General features: G+C 38.5%; 1 protein-coding gene across 2 annotated transcripts in view; it reads right to left on the reverse strand.

Annotated features, from left to right (window-relative positions):
* Window positions 1-6,843: 6,843 nt before the first annotated feature.
* NAMPT (nicotinamide phosphoribosyltransferase) overlaps window positions 6,844-12,621 on the reverse strand; it is a 29,485-nt gene continuing 23,707 nt past the window's right edge. For both annotated transcript variants that reach the window (XM_050325095.1, XM_050325096.1), the window contains 3 exons: window positions 11,786-11,926; window positions 11,494-11,628; window positions 6,844-9,798 (listed from right to left, as the gene is read on the reverse strand). In XM_050325095.1, the coding sequence (XP_050181052.1) occupies window positions 9,685-9,798; window positions 11,494-11,628; window positions 11,786-11,926 (390 nt within the window). In that variant the 3' untranslated portion in view covers window positions 6,844-9,684. The remainder of the gene's footprint in view (window positions 9,799-11,493; window positions 11,629-11,785; window positions 11,927-12,621) is intronic.

Raw genomic sequence — 12,621 nt, forward strand, 5'->3', positions numbered from 1 at the left:
AGCCCTGTGTTACCCCACAGGGATCTCATGGGGGCTGCAGTGGGTGTGTGAATACTCCCGCAGAAAATGAACCCTCCTGTCTCTGAGTGAGCAAGCAGGGCAGGAGAAACCCAGGGAGGCAACCAGGGCAGGCTCTGGGAAGTGTATTATGATGCATTATCTCTGATGCACTACAGGTAATCCCAAAATACAGCACACATTTACATTTGAGCTGCTCTAAACAGGCACAGGCTCCTCTCCCAGAGAGGTTAGCTGAGCCACTGTGGGTTGTCAGGTCTTGGTTGAAGCAGTTCAGCCTTTGAGCTCCTCCCTTCACAGACCTGCTCTCTCTGCAGGTAGCTGGCTGGCATGGGGGAACACTACATTTATGTTCATTTCAGAAACTTGAAATGTTGCTGGAGCAGGGACAGGTGAACTGCCAGGTTCTGGGCTGTGCCAGGCAGGACAGTCCCAGGGTGATGGCCCCCATTTCTCCTGTGACGTTACCTAGCTAATGCACATATCCCACTTCTCCTCTGGGGATGTGTTTTCTCCAGCCAAATATTCCCAACAAATTCCTTACCTAATGATATTTCTTTTCATCATTAGGAATTGCAGGAGAAACCAGGATTTGGCCAGCAGCAGGTCCTGCTGAAAGCTAAAGGGAGAAGGAGATCCCAAGTGGAGAAGGAGATTATCCTTAACCTTCCATTCCAGAGCAGTTTGCTGGCTGGTAGTAACAAAGGGAATGAAATAAGGCTGTTGCCTTTTTCTTTCATTATTTTACTTTTCCAGGTGTGTTGAATAAAGAAAAACATAATTATTTAATGTTAATTCCTCCAAGGCATTAGGGCAACATTGTGTTTGGTTTTAAAAACTCAATCAATATGTAATTTTCAGGTAACTAACTATGTGGATTAAAAACTAGTTCTTTCATTGATCTCAAAATATTGATCACTGGGATTCACCAATGAGCAGGACCATATTTAGCAGTGGTGCCAAAGGACTGAGGTCTTGTTGTCACAATTTGTTTGTTCATCGGTGACCTAGACAATGACATAACACTTCTGTTGATAAAGCCTGTGGAAGACATGTAAATTGAAGAGTAATAGAGCGACAAAGACAGGTTATTGTTATGCAAACCTGACTTGTCTGATCACAGTCCCATGACATCCACTGGCAGGTAACTAAATACCAACTTACACAACACCAGATACAGACACGTAGACTCTCTTGGCAAGCAGTAAACCAGAGACAGATTTAGGAGTAATCATAGATGATCATTTCAGCATAAGTTGCCAGTCAGGCAGTCGCTGAAAAGGCTGCTTACACAACCTTTTCATATATAAAATGAAGTTATCAGGAAGAAACAGAGCAAGGATCCCTGTACACAGAGTTTAAGAAAGATCTTAGTGCATGAACAATCACTATTAGAATGTCCTTAGTATTAATGAACATTTCCTGTGTGTAAACTGTATATGTATATATATATACACATATAGTTATTTGCATGTGATCCCTGTACAGTCAGTATATGTAAAATACCCATGGCCAGTGCTCACTTGATGCCCAGCAAACACGACAGAGGCACCTGCACTGAAACTTCTGGTTTCAATATACCCTTGAAACAAGTGACCAGAAGTATTCTGGAGTCTGGTTGTAGCCCAGAGTCCCTTGTTGAACAGAAGAATTTTTTCAGAGTCCAAGAATTAGCACTGTGCAAATTAGGCTATCTCTGCCACAGTGTCTGGTGGGGTTGCCTCTTTTATTATGTCAAGATTTCCTGTTCATGGAAGTCCCTGAGAAGCATCACCAGGTGACAAGCCTCCCACAAGGTGGTCTGTCACTTGGTAACTGTTCCTCTTTAATTCAAACCTGAGGAACAGATTTGTCCTAATGGCTCACTGTTTTTCTTATCCCAAGGTACTCCACTGTAGAATCTTACCAGCATTATGCCACTCATCACTGAGCACTGTACTGCAAGATAACAAAGACAACACGAGAAAAAGAATCCATTTCACAAGTTCCCTGAGTTGTCTGGAGTCAGATTTTCCAAATTTTCAAAAGACCTTTGATCTTGTGGACAAAAACACAGTAAGACCAAGGGAGAAATTACAGTGGAAAGAATGAATTTAAGCTCCTGAGGAAGATTCTGACTGACATAAGTACAAGAGAAAGTTACTTTTTTGAAGTCCTTTGAAAGAATCAACAGGTGTGTGGATAAGGGAGACCCTTCTAAAACAACCTATTTTAATTTCAAAAAAAGGCATTCAACAAAGTTTCTAATCAAGCCTAGAGGGAAGCTAAGATGTTTTGAGACATGAGGGGACATCCTTACATGGATACAACTTTGATCAAAGGATAGAAAATAATAGGAAAATTACTCAGCTTTCTCAGAGAGTGTGAAACTCAGTGATCTATGCTGGAGCTCATGCTGCTTAACATGTTGCTAAACAGCATAGAGAAGGATGGGTAAGTAGGTGACAGCTTGCTGGAGATGCTGAGTTACTCAGGGTAATAAAGGTGGGAGCTAATTGTGAAAAATTGCAAAAGGACCTTATGAAACACAGTGACTGCAAATTAAAATAGATTAAATTCAGCATAAACTGATGTGTACAGGAGAAAATAATCCTAACCTTGCATGAAGTGACATGTTATGATTCATCTACTACCTCTTAAATAGAAAATCCTGGGGTTATAAAAAATAGCTTCATAAAAATGTCAGTACAAAGCTCAATAGCACTAAAACCAACGAAACAAAACCAAACCCAGACAATTCAAATGTTAGTGAAGAACAAAGACTGTAACACAGAGCTTTTCCATTGTAGGAAAATGATACATGGCTGCTTGATGGTAGAGGTCCTTCCCAAAGTCCATGTGTTTTAAGAGAGTAGTGAACAAAAAAAGTGAGTTGGAAAAGAACCAGAGGCAGCCTTAGCTGACACACAGCTCGACAGCCTTGTTTTTGCTGAGCTGTTGTAAGAACCATCCCAGTGACAGCACCTGTGTCTAATCAATTGACTTGGGAAGGAATTATTATTTACAATCATACCAAACCCCACAAATTCACTCCTCCTCTCATGCTGGTTTACAGCACACCACATTATCAATAAGCATATGTGTTCTTGTCTCTTTAGGCATCACTGCATTGAAACTACTGAAACTCTTCCCAGGTCTTGCCTAACCCAGCATGAGCTGTGAAAGACCAGGGATTAATCACCTACATGCTTTCTTGAAACAAAACAGCCATGGCAATAGTCTCCACAGCTGTAAGCAGAGCTGGAGCTGAATTAGGCTCAGCAAACCCACCAAAAATGCATTTTTTCCTTTGGGGTCCAGGATGGCAGTGGGACAGGTATTTCCAGTGGTGTGGGACTTGCCCAGCCCTCACCCAGACCCAGCATTCTACTGAGTCTTTATCTCCAGAACTTTGTCTTGCTACTTTGTATGCCAGTGCAGCCTCTGTCTGATGGGAAGATCTGTGAGCAACCTGCTGGAACCTGGGTGGGACTGCTCAGCCAAGAAGCACCTGCAGAAAACAAGCTGAGGTGCTTGAATATTAAGCAGTGCTTCACTTCTTACTGTAAAGGTTCTAAGCATATATTTTCTTATACGGCTTTTACAAGGAAACCAGTTTTCAAGAGAACAAATTCTTATTTTTGCCAGATTCTCTGGTGTCTATTCACATTTTCATGGTCACAGCTCAGGACACAAAAGGCAGCAAAGGGTTACCTTTCTCATTTGATTTTAGTGCACAAATCTATTTGCTTTTGTCAGAAGGTGTAAGGATTGCAAAACCTTGTACAGAGGTGAAATCTTTCTTTTGATCTTCTGGAGATTTACAGTAGCAATAAAAACAAATAATGGCCTTCCAGCAGCAGTGCTGGAGGTGAGACTGCAAAACCCACAGTGTGTGGGAAGAACAGGAGCTTTAATGAAGTTTGTCATTGGCATTTGGTTTAACAAGTAGCTACAAGCCTTGAAAAATGGATTAAGGTTAGACTGGGGCACAGTAACAGACCACTGCTTTGTTATCACAGGGACTCGGCAACACTGTTTTGGTTGAACAGATTCAATGTTTTCACAGCAGATTATAGGATAGACTTGAACCTGCTCAGCCGAGACAGAAATGGCAGGGAGGCACCCCCACCAGAGGGAGATTAGTTGTCATGCTCTGACCTTTCTGTGACTTACAGACATATCTCTAACCAAAGCCATTTCACCCAGAGATTATCCTATTAAATTGCTGGGGTATGTCATCCTTCTGACACGACCAACAACAAACCACAATTCCTTACGCTTAAAATTGGGTAGCATCTTTTGGAATAGGGAAGAATTCCTTGAAAGAGAAGAGTACACCAGCCTTGTTCTTCACAGCCAGAAAGCTGAGGAAAGCACATCCCAAATGCTCTGAGCAAAGTTTTTTTTCTTCTCCCAGTTGTAGGAAAGGGAAGGAAGTTTGAGACTGAAGTTCTTCCCTTCACCTTAGAAGACGCAGTTTGTCTGACATGTGCACTATTTTTTTAATATTCTGGTGATATGAATACTCAGCCATTATAAAATAAGTTTCCTTATCTCCTTTTGTATAAACTAGCTGATGTGAAAGCTTTAAATAGTTACACTAACAACCTAATGACAAAGAAGTAAAAATGTCCAGCCCTCAGATCCTTTATATACCTTTCATATACCCACCTGAATTTCTCAAGTGCTGTAATGATAAAAAATTCTGAAGTAATTTTCAACCTTTTATAATCACATGGCTATATACAATATATAATATGCTTACTCGCACAAGCATTGAAACAATTACCAAAAATCAGATCTTCAGATCTCATAGTCCTCAAGATTATCCAACGAACCACTAGAAAGTGTAAATAGTTACATGTATTAATAAATTAGAGCACGCTTGTGCAAATTTATCTAGTAAATTTGTGAAACAGCTTGATTTGATTTATATATAAACTGAACCGTTGTGGGGGGAAGAAGAGTTACAGAACCCAAATTTACGGGTTTTTTGGCTCAAATACAAACAAACAATAAACTTGCCCATCTGCTGAGATTTATAAGAAGGAAGTAAAAAACTTGCTGGAGGCATGATGGTTCCTTAAGAGCCATCCTTTATGAGACTTCTCAGCTCCAGCCAGGAGCAGGAGAGAGGACTGCCATTTTGACCCCAGGAAACCTAACTTGAAAGTTCTTCAAATTGTGTTCAAAAAGAAGTTAGGAGTCCTCAGACAAAGATTAGTAAGGAAATTATATGGAACAAAATACGCTACTTTAGAAGAATCTTGCTAACTACCCTCCCCCAGCCTCTGAATTGCTCTGGATTATGTTATAGCAGGCATCAGGGTACCTTTCAGCAAAATACTGTGCCACGGAAAGATACTTTTTAGGAATGCTCTAGTGCTAAGTGCTTTTCATCTTTTACCATGAATTAAAAGCAAATACCTTTAAATACCTCTGAAGGTGTTTAAAAATCATCAACAAAGTCAGCTGTGCTGCTGGTAAAACAGGAAAAAAACCCCAAAGAATGCAACATCCATGGTTAACAACTGTGATTTCAGCAAGCCTGACTTTACAAAGCATCTTTAATCTCAGTGTTTCCTTATTTTTGATCATCAGGCTATTTAGAAGGCATGCAGCTCTCCTCATAAAGTCCACCAGGTTTAAGGTAAGAGGATGACCTTTCACTCAGGTGTTTGCAAATTTGACATTGATGATGTGCAGCTACAGGATCCTGGTGGGGCTCTCATGGACAAGGAAACCCCAAGGTTACCAGATAGAGATGCAATTACCATTGTTCAAATGCACCCTCACAGTCCCTGCCTTGAGCAGCTCAACACAGCCACTATTTAATTTTTACAGTGGAATTGGAGGACATAAATCTCTTCCTATGAGTCTCTTGCCTTCTATGCAGTCTGAGGCCTGGAGTTTCCCTGCTGACTCCTTGCAGTAACCTGGGAGCCACCACTGCACACTCACACAGGTAATTACTTTTAACTTGCACAAAGGGTGACCAGAGTGAGAAAATCTGGAGCATTGTAGCTGGTGGGTTTTACCAGCATGGAAAGGAGCCTGCCTGACACTTGGGCTGTGCATGTTCTCCGTAGATAATATAACAGGCTTTAAATTCAAATGCTAAAAGGCTACAAGGGCACCTTTCTACAGTACAGCATGAGCTGAAGGGACCAGCAACAAATGATGACAAATAACAGATGATAAATTACAGGAGGTGCCTTATACACCCACACTGACAAGTCGTGCAAGGTACCTGCTACGATTTGAAGTCATGCAGGAGTTAAAAGTGTGACTTCCTCTAATTATGAAAATCCCATCCAAAGGGACATGAGATGCTCTCTCTGCCGAAGAGCTGACATTATTTTTCACGGATACTAAAATGAACTGAAGGCTGCAACACTGATGATTAATTTGCTTTTAAACAAGCATTTTTAGGGACTTTAGAGGTAAAGTTTAAACAACAAATCTTCTTTATTTGAGAGAAGATTATGTTAAATACAGAGGATAATTCCTTATATCAAATTCAATTACAAGTGCTTCAGTTTTAAGCACATACAGACAAGACGCTGAAGCACAGATGTGCTCACTCCAAAAAAAAAAAAAAAAAAAAGAAAAGCAGAAAGAAAAAAAGCAGTGCCCAGTTTCCCTTCTCTTCTCTTCTCTAGAACTGAGCTGGTTGCAAATTCAATCACTGTGCCCCAAACTGCCTCCAAGCCAGCGGAGCAGCTCTCCTCAGAGGGCTGCAGTGACAGCACAGCTCTGCTCTGCTCTGCGTTTGGCAACAAAGAGCACAGGAATGACATCTGATGCCCAACATCACAACTTTAAGACACAGTCAGATGGCTATTATTTTCACTGCCAGAACTAAACTTTATTTCCATGTGTGTTACATACCGGTATTTGAAGCCAAGTACATTAAACTTACTTTAACAGAGGATTTAAGTGAGGAATATTTATTCTTCCCTAAACAAGAAGGAATGTAAAAACCTATAAGAAAAGAACTGTTTAAGCTTTGATTTGATTTTGGCAAACCAAACAGTTAAGTATTCTTCTGTTCTCTCCTCAGATCTTTCAAAGTACCAAAAAAAGCATCTTTTTATAATCATGCAGCTGAAGAAAAAAATAGTATTACAAAATCCATTTCTTATGCTAAATATGGTTACAAATCAGAGTATTAAACACAAAATTCCCAATTCTTATTTTTAAATACAAATACTGTATTATATTATGAAATGGGGATAATTAAAATATATCAATGACTACAAATCTAGTAATTTAAAGCAAACAAACATGCTGTTTGCTTTCATGTGGAAGAATTAGGATATTGTATGGTTCAAGCACTGCAGTAATTTCTGTCATCTCCTTGATGCCCAGAATGTCAAACCACCAAACACAGAGACAAGTATTCAAGTCTGAATAGCACCAGGTGTTTTTCTTTTTTTTTCTCTTTTCTCTTTTAGAGATATTAACATTTAATAAAATGAGTGACGTTACAACTTTCTGAAAGTGACATGCACAAGTAGAGAATTTCATTTGAGTTTCCAACTAATAAGCTGAAAGTTTTAGACAATACTGAACAATTACTAATGTATTTCATGGTACACAAGAAAACAGTGCTTCCACAGTATATCCTCAGTTCTCAAGTACAAAAATATCAGTTATGGGTAGTCAATAGTTATCAAAATTTTTATTGGTACAGAATGAAAGCAGCATTTACTTTATTGTTTTTTAAACCATACATCATAAAATTCCCTAGTACACATGTGGAGGAGTGAAATAAACTCTGTACTATTTACCTGCTACTGATCCTAGAGTGAAACACCTGCTACTGATCCTAGGTCCAGATTCAAAATCTTTCCTGGCAAAAACCAAACTATATAATTAATAGCAAAGGGAAGGCAGTTCCTCAGTGTGAAAGGTCAGCATTTAGAGTCTTACTAAAACACTATTTTTGAAACAATACATCACTTAAATGTATAATTACATACACTACAAGTGAGAAACAGGTTTTTATTAACAAAAACTATTGAGACTGGGCATAAATATCTTAACCACAAACCCTAGAAATATTATGGATGCTTTGATGTGGCCATTTTTGGTGAGAGGATAAGAATAATGAAGTATGGCTTTTCAAGCTTCCTCTAAAAGCACATTTTATAAAATTTTGTAGGTTTAAATTATTTTAGAGGACCTCTAACATTTTTCAGTAACACTGTTTACTAATTAGAAGCGTTAATTACATCAATATATTAAGCCATTGGCTGATAGCTGATCACCAGCATAACAGGAGCTGTTTGCTTTTGCTGTAGTTTTTTGTTTCTAAGTAAGGGAGGTACTTTTCTAGTGAGAGCCATCCTACAGTACTATCAAACATTTCAGAGGTTACTACATAGCTTCTCAAATAAAATCCTCAACAGTTTTTTTTTTTTTCCAGCAGATTCTTATATCAAGCATAGGCAGAGAGCAAATACAATCAAGTGCAGACAGTTCAAAACTATCTCTCAAACACACTGTTTTACTGCTACCCTCTGCAGAAAAAAAGCCCCTCCTGGCCCCAAAGAGATGGGGCGAGAAGGGGAAACAGGTCTGCCATTCATGTAGGAGTTTGGCTAGTATAGACTTTTATTAAAGTTGTTAACAAAAATAGTTAAACATTTTTACAATTTAACATCCAGTCTGACAAAAGGCAAATCAATGAAAAAAATACAAAAAAGTAAAAAAGTGCACTACCCAGTCCAGTATTTTGCTTTAAAGTCATGTCACTTACAGCATATGAAAAATAAACCCAGAAGTGTAATTACTTTAAAATACACCGCTTCCATATTTCAGTATTTTACACATATATTCTATAGTGGAAGAGGAGATCTCTTAAAAACTTTACTCTTAAAATATTGAGGTGCATATACCAAGTGGGATAGACTTGGCAAGTTAAGTTGCAGTAGAGAATCCTTTCAAATTTGGCATTTCACTTACAAACCTTACTGTGCCAGCAAGATCTGTAGTACCTAAACCTTCTAGTAAGAACAGTAATTTTGTTTAATGCAGATTTACTAATACAGACAACTACAAGAAATGGTGAGGTCAGCAACTCTACGGGATCTTAAGGAGATACGAGTCCTGATTTAGTTGTCAAATGGAACAATGTCACAACAAACTTTAAGGCCATGTTTTATTTGCTGATTAATGGACAAAAGGCAATGGATTTTCCCCCCCACTAAATATTTTCTTGAAAGTCTGTGCTCATAAAAATCATGAAAAGTTGGAAAGACTTAATTATTGAAACTTTAAATATATTTTACACAATCTTGTTTGTACAAAAATACAAGTTAAATATAAACATAAAGCAATCATGATAATTTTATGTAAATCCATTTTGTGATATTCTGTTATATATAAAAAAGTTTCTCAGCTCTGTCTCATTTGTGAAAAGATCAATACCAGATTGAATCACTACTGGCAAAGGGCCCTAAAAAGCACACTTTAGCATTAAATATGTTTTACAATGTAAGTACCGTTTCCTGATTTCATCTTCTAAAGACTGGCAAAAGATAGGGCAGTATGTCCATAAACCAACAAATAATTTGGCTACAATGTCATAAAACACAAACACACAAATCTGTACAATAAACCAGTAGGTATGCAGTACGAACTTGTTACACACACACATACACAGACATGGAATGGAACTTAGTGAGACGCTGTTTGTAATTCACTGTTCTTCAGCCTGGCATTTTGTCTTACTTCATCAAATGAATATGACTTTGTTACCTTTCCATTCTTAAATACAGTGTGAAGGAGGTCCTGCAAGAAACACCATTGTTTTAGCAAGAGCAATTTGGCAAATGACGAAACAACACAAGTTACGCAAACTCAAAAGTGAACACACAAATCAAGGCTGGTAAGACTAGAGCTTGAACTATCAAGATAATCTTTATAGCTTGTTCCGACATTTTTCACTGATGCTTAGCCAGAACAAGGGACTTGGGCCATCCTGGGCACAGACAACAGCTTTATGCTGGGTAATCCCTTGACTCAAATATCTACACCTGGTCAAAGCCAAATACACACTAAATATACCTTGCTACAGTAGTTTGTAAGAAAAATGACACTCAACCAATCAAATACAAACTGATTTTTTACAATTTTATATTAAATGAAGTATTTTTCCCCACTAGAAAAAGAAAAAAAGATTAAATATCTTTCTTCACAGTGCCTTTTGCTCATATATACTTTGTAAAACAGCACACTGGGAGAGCAATAAGCACAGTGTGGCACCCAAAAGTCAGCACAACAGCAACACAGAGCAATCCCTGTGCTTGGTGACCTACTGCAAGGACCTGGAGCCTTAGGGAAATGGCCCCACAAAAGACATTTCCCTGACATTCCCAGGGAGCCCCAGAACCTGTACCACACAAATGACCCTTTCTAACACCCCAAGACCAAAAAAATTTTAATGAATGATTTCACCTGTCAAAAATGAAGGGACTATATATTGCCTCATCTCAGAGCCAAAGTCTCATGGTTTGTGTTAAAGAGATTTCTCATCATTAGGTCCTATCCCCTCCCACCCTGCCCTACTCTCTCTCTGAATGTTCATCACAAACCTATGTACATGCATGTGTATATATAATTTTGAAACTCTTTTTTCTTAGATCTTTGCATCCAGAGCACAATATCTACAGCATGTATAACTCAGTTTTTTTTAACTTCAAATTTCTCAGAGATCTCTGTTTTATCCTTACTGTTACATAAAACAGTGTGCCTACTAGCACAGAAACAGGCTTCTGTATACCAGAGAACTCTAGAAACTTCCAGCTTCTAAAAGCCAAAGTGCAACTTGACAACTTATTTTCAGTCCTTTTTAATTTGGGAATAAAGTCAACATGCAGTTAAACATTTCAATGTTGCACACTGAAAAGGCAAGAGATACCAAGTTGAAAGCCTGAGATTGGCATACAGTTTGTGTTTATTTCACTGAAATAGCCTTTTATTTTGCAATTGTTAAGAAGTCACAGGGAAACTGCATTCCTGGTTTAAATCTACAAGTTTGAAAACTGAGCAATTACTCTGTGTACAGAGCATTAACCCCTGAAGGAACTATTTAAAGTCTCAGTGGGGAAGTAGAAACAAATTTTAGTTACATCTGTCCCTCTTCCACCTCCAGCTACTCAAATGGTGCAATATAGCCCAAACAAAACTACTTGGCCAGCATACAGTCTGCAACATTGAGACATCAATTTTGGGGAAACAGCAGCAATATTCTCTTGTTTCTGAAGACAAACGAAAGATAAAGATATCTAATTGTAAAGCATGAATATTCTACTGGCATTGTAACATTCTGCTGGTTACCGAATTTGGCACTGGGGACACTTTTGAGGTAATAAGATGGGAGTTGAACAAAAAGACAATCAGAAATAAATTTTTTAGTTATAACCTGCTTTTTTCTCAGTCTATTTTTGCATTACGAATGATGTAACACATTTCTAAAATTCATACCTGTCCATACTCTTCAAGATCTCCCTTGCCCTCTTCAAGTGTCACATACTCTCCAGTCGGCGTCCTATGCAACGACAGCCGTCCTTTCTTCGACCTTTTGTTGGGATCGGCCACGGGATCCTTGAAGACATTTACCTAAAATGAAAAGAATATTGTTTTTAAACAGAAAGGGCTCTGTGGGACTTGTGTACCTAAAGCAGATAGCAGTAATGTAACAGGAAATGTCAAACAGGTTTTCAGGTGGGGAGGCCTGTGTTGAAAGCATAATGGTTCAAGTTGTACAAAGACATACCCCAAGACCGTTGGTCACCACGTAACTACATTTGAAGGAACAGTTTAAGAGATCTCTTGTTAGTTTCTGCAACAAAGCTCCACCAGATCCAAAGGCAATATTCTCAATACTCCATTTATTCTTCTTCATTCCCTCCACAATCTAATAAGAAAAAGAAAATCATGATCGAGCATACTTTTAGGCCACGCCATTTTTCCATAAAAATATTATACTACTTAAACAAAATGCTTTTACAGACAATTAAGCCAACTAACATTCAGTTTCCAGGAGATGTATATAATAATTCAATCAAATACCTGGCACGCTGTTTGCATTATTATTTACAGTTTCTGCATGGCATAATTACAGAAACCTTTTGCTGTAACACTGTTATCATGCCAGCAAATATACTTCCCAAACTAGGGTGGCACAGTAATGCAATGCCCAGAGAAACAGAGCTCTAAAGAAAATAAAAGACTTCATGAGAGTACTTCAGAGCCTTCCAATTTCTCAGAATTGTGGGAAGACTTCAAAGCAGGGCATGTATCCCAAAGCAATGCAGCCATCTTGCTCATCAACTCCAGAAAGTTATTACCCACTCTGACCAATGACTTGTACGGAGCAGCTCTCTTGAAGACACATTGTCTAGAATTATGTTAGTGATTTCGAAGATGGGAAATGAAAATATTTCAAGCTGCTCTAATTTTGCTTTGCCACCTTCTCAGGCAGGTACAGATCAATGTAAACTGCACTGCAAACAACAGTCAAGGTAAAAATTACGGTATCATTTCCCCTTACCCTCATTCTATCCAGACAAACATGACATCCTCTAGCCTGGAGTAATGGGTGCTTGTTTA

Source organism: Myiozetetes cayanensis, unplaced genomic scaffold, assembly GCF_022539395.1.
Source record: "Myiozetetes cayanensis isolate MyiCay16 unplaced genomic scaffold, myiCay2020 scf3, whole genome shotgun sequence".
Classification (NCBI taxonomy): Eukaryota; Metazoa; Chordata; class Aves; order Passeriformes; family Tyrannidae; genus Myiozetetes; species Myiozetetes cayanensis.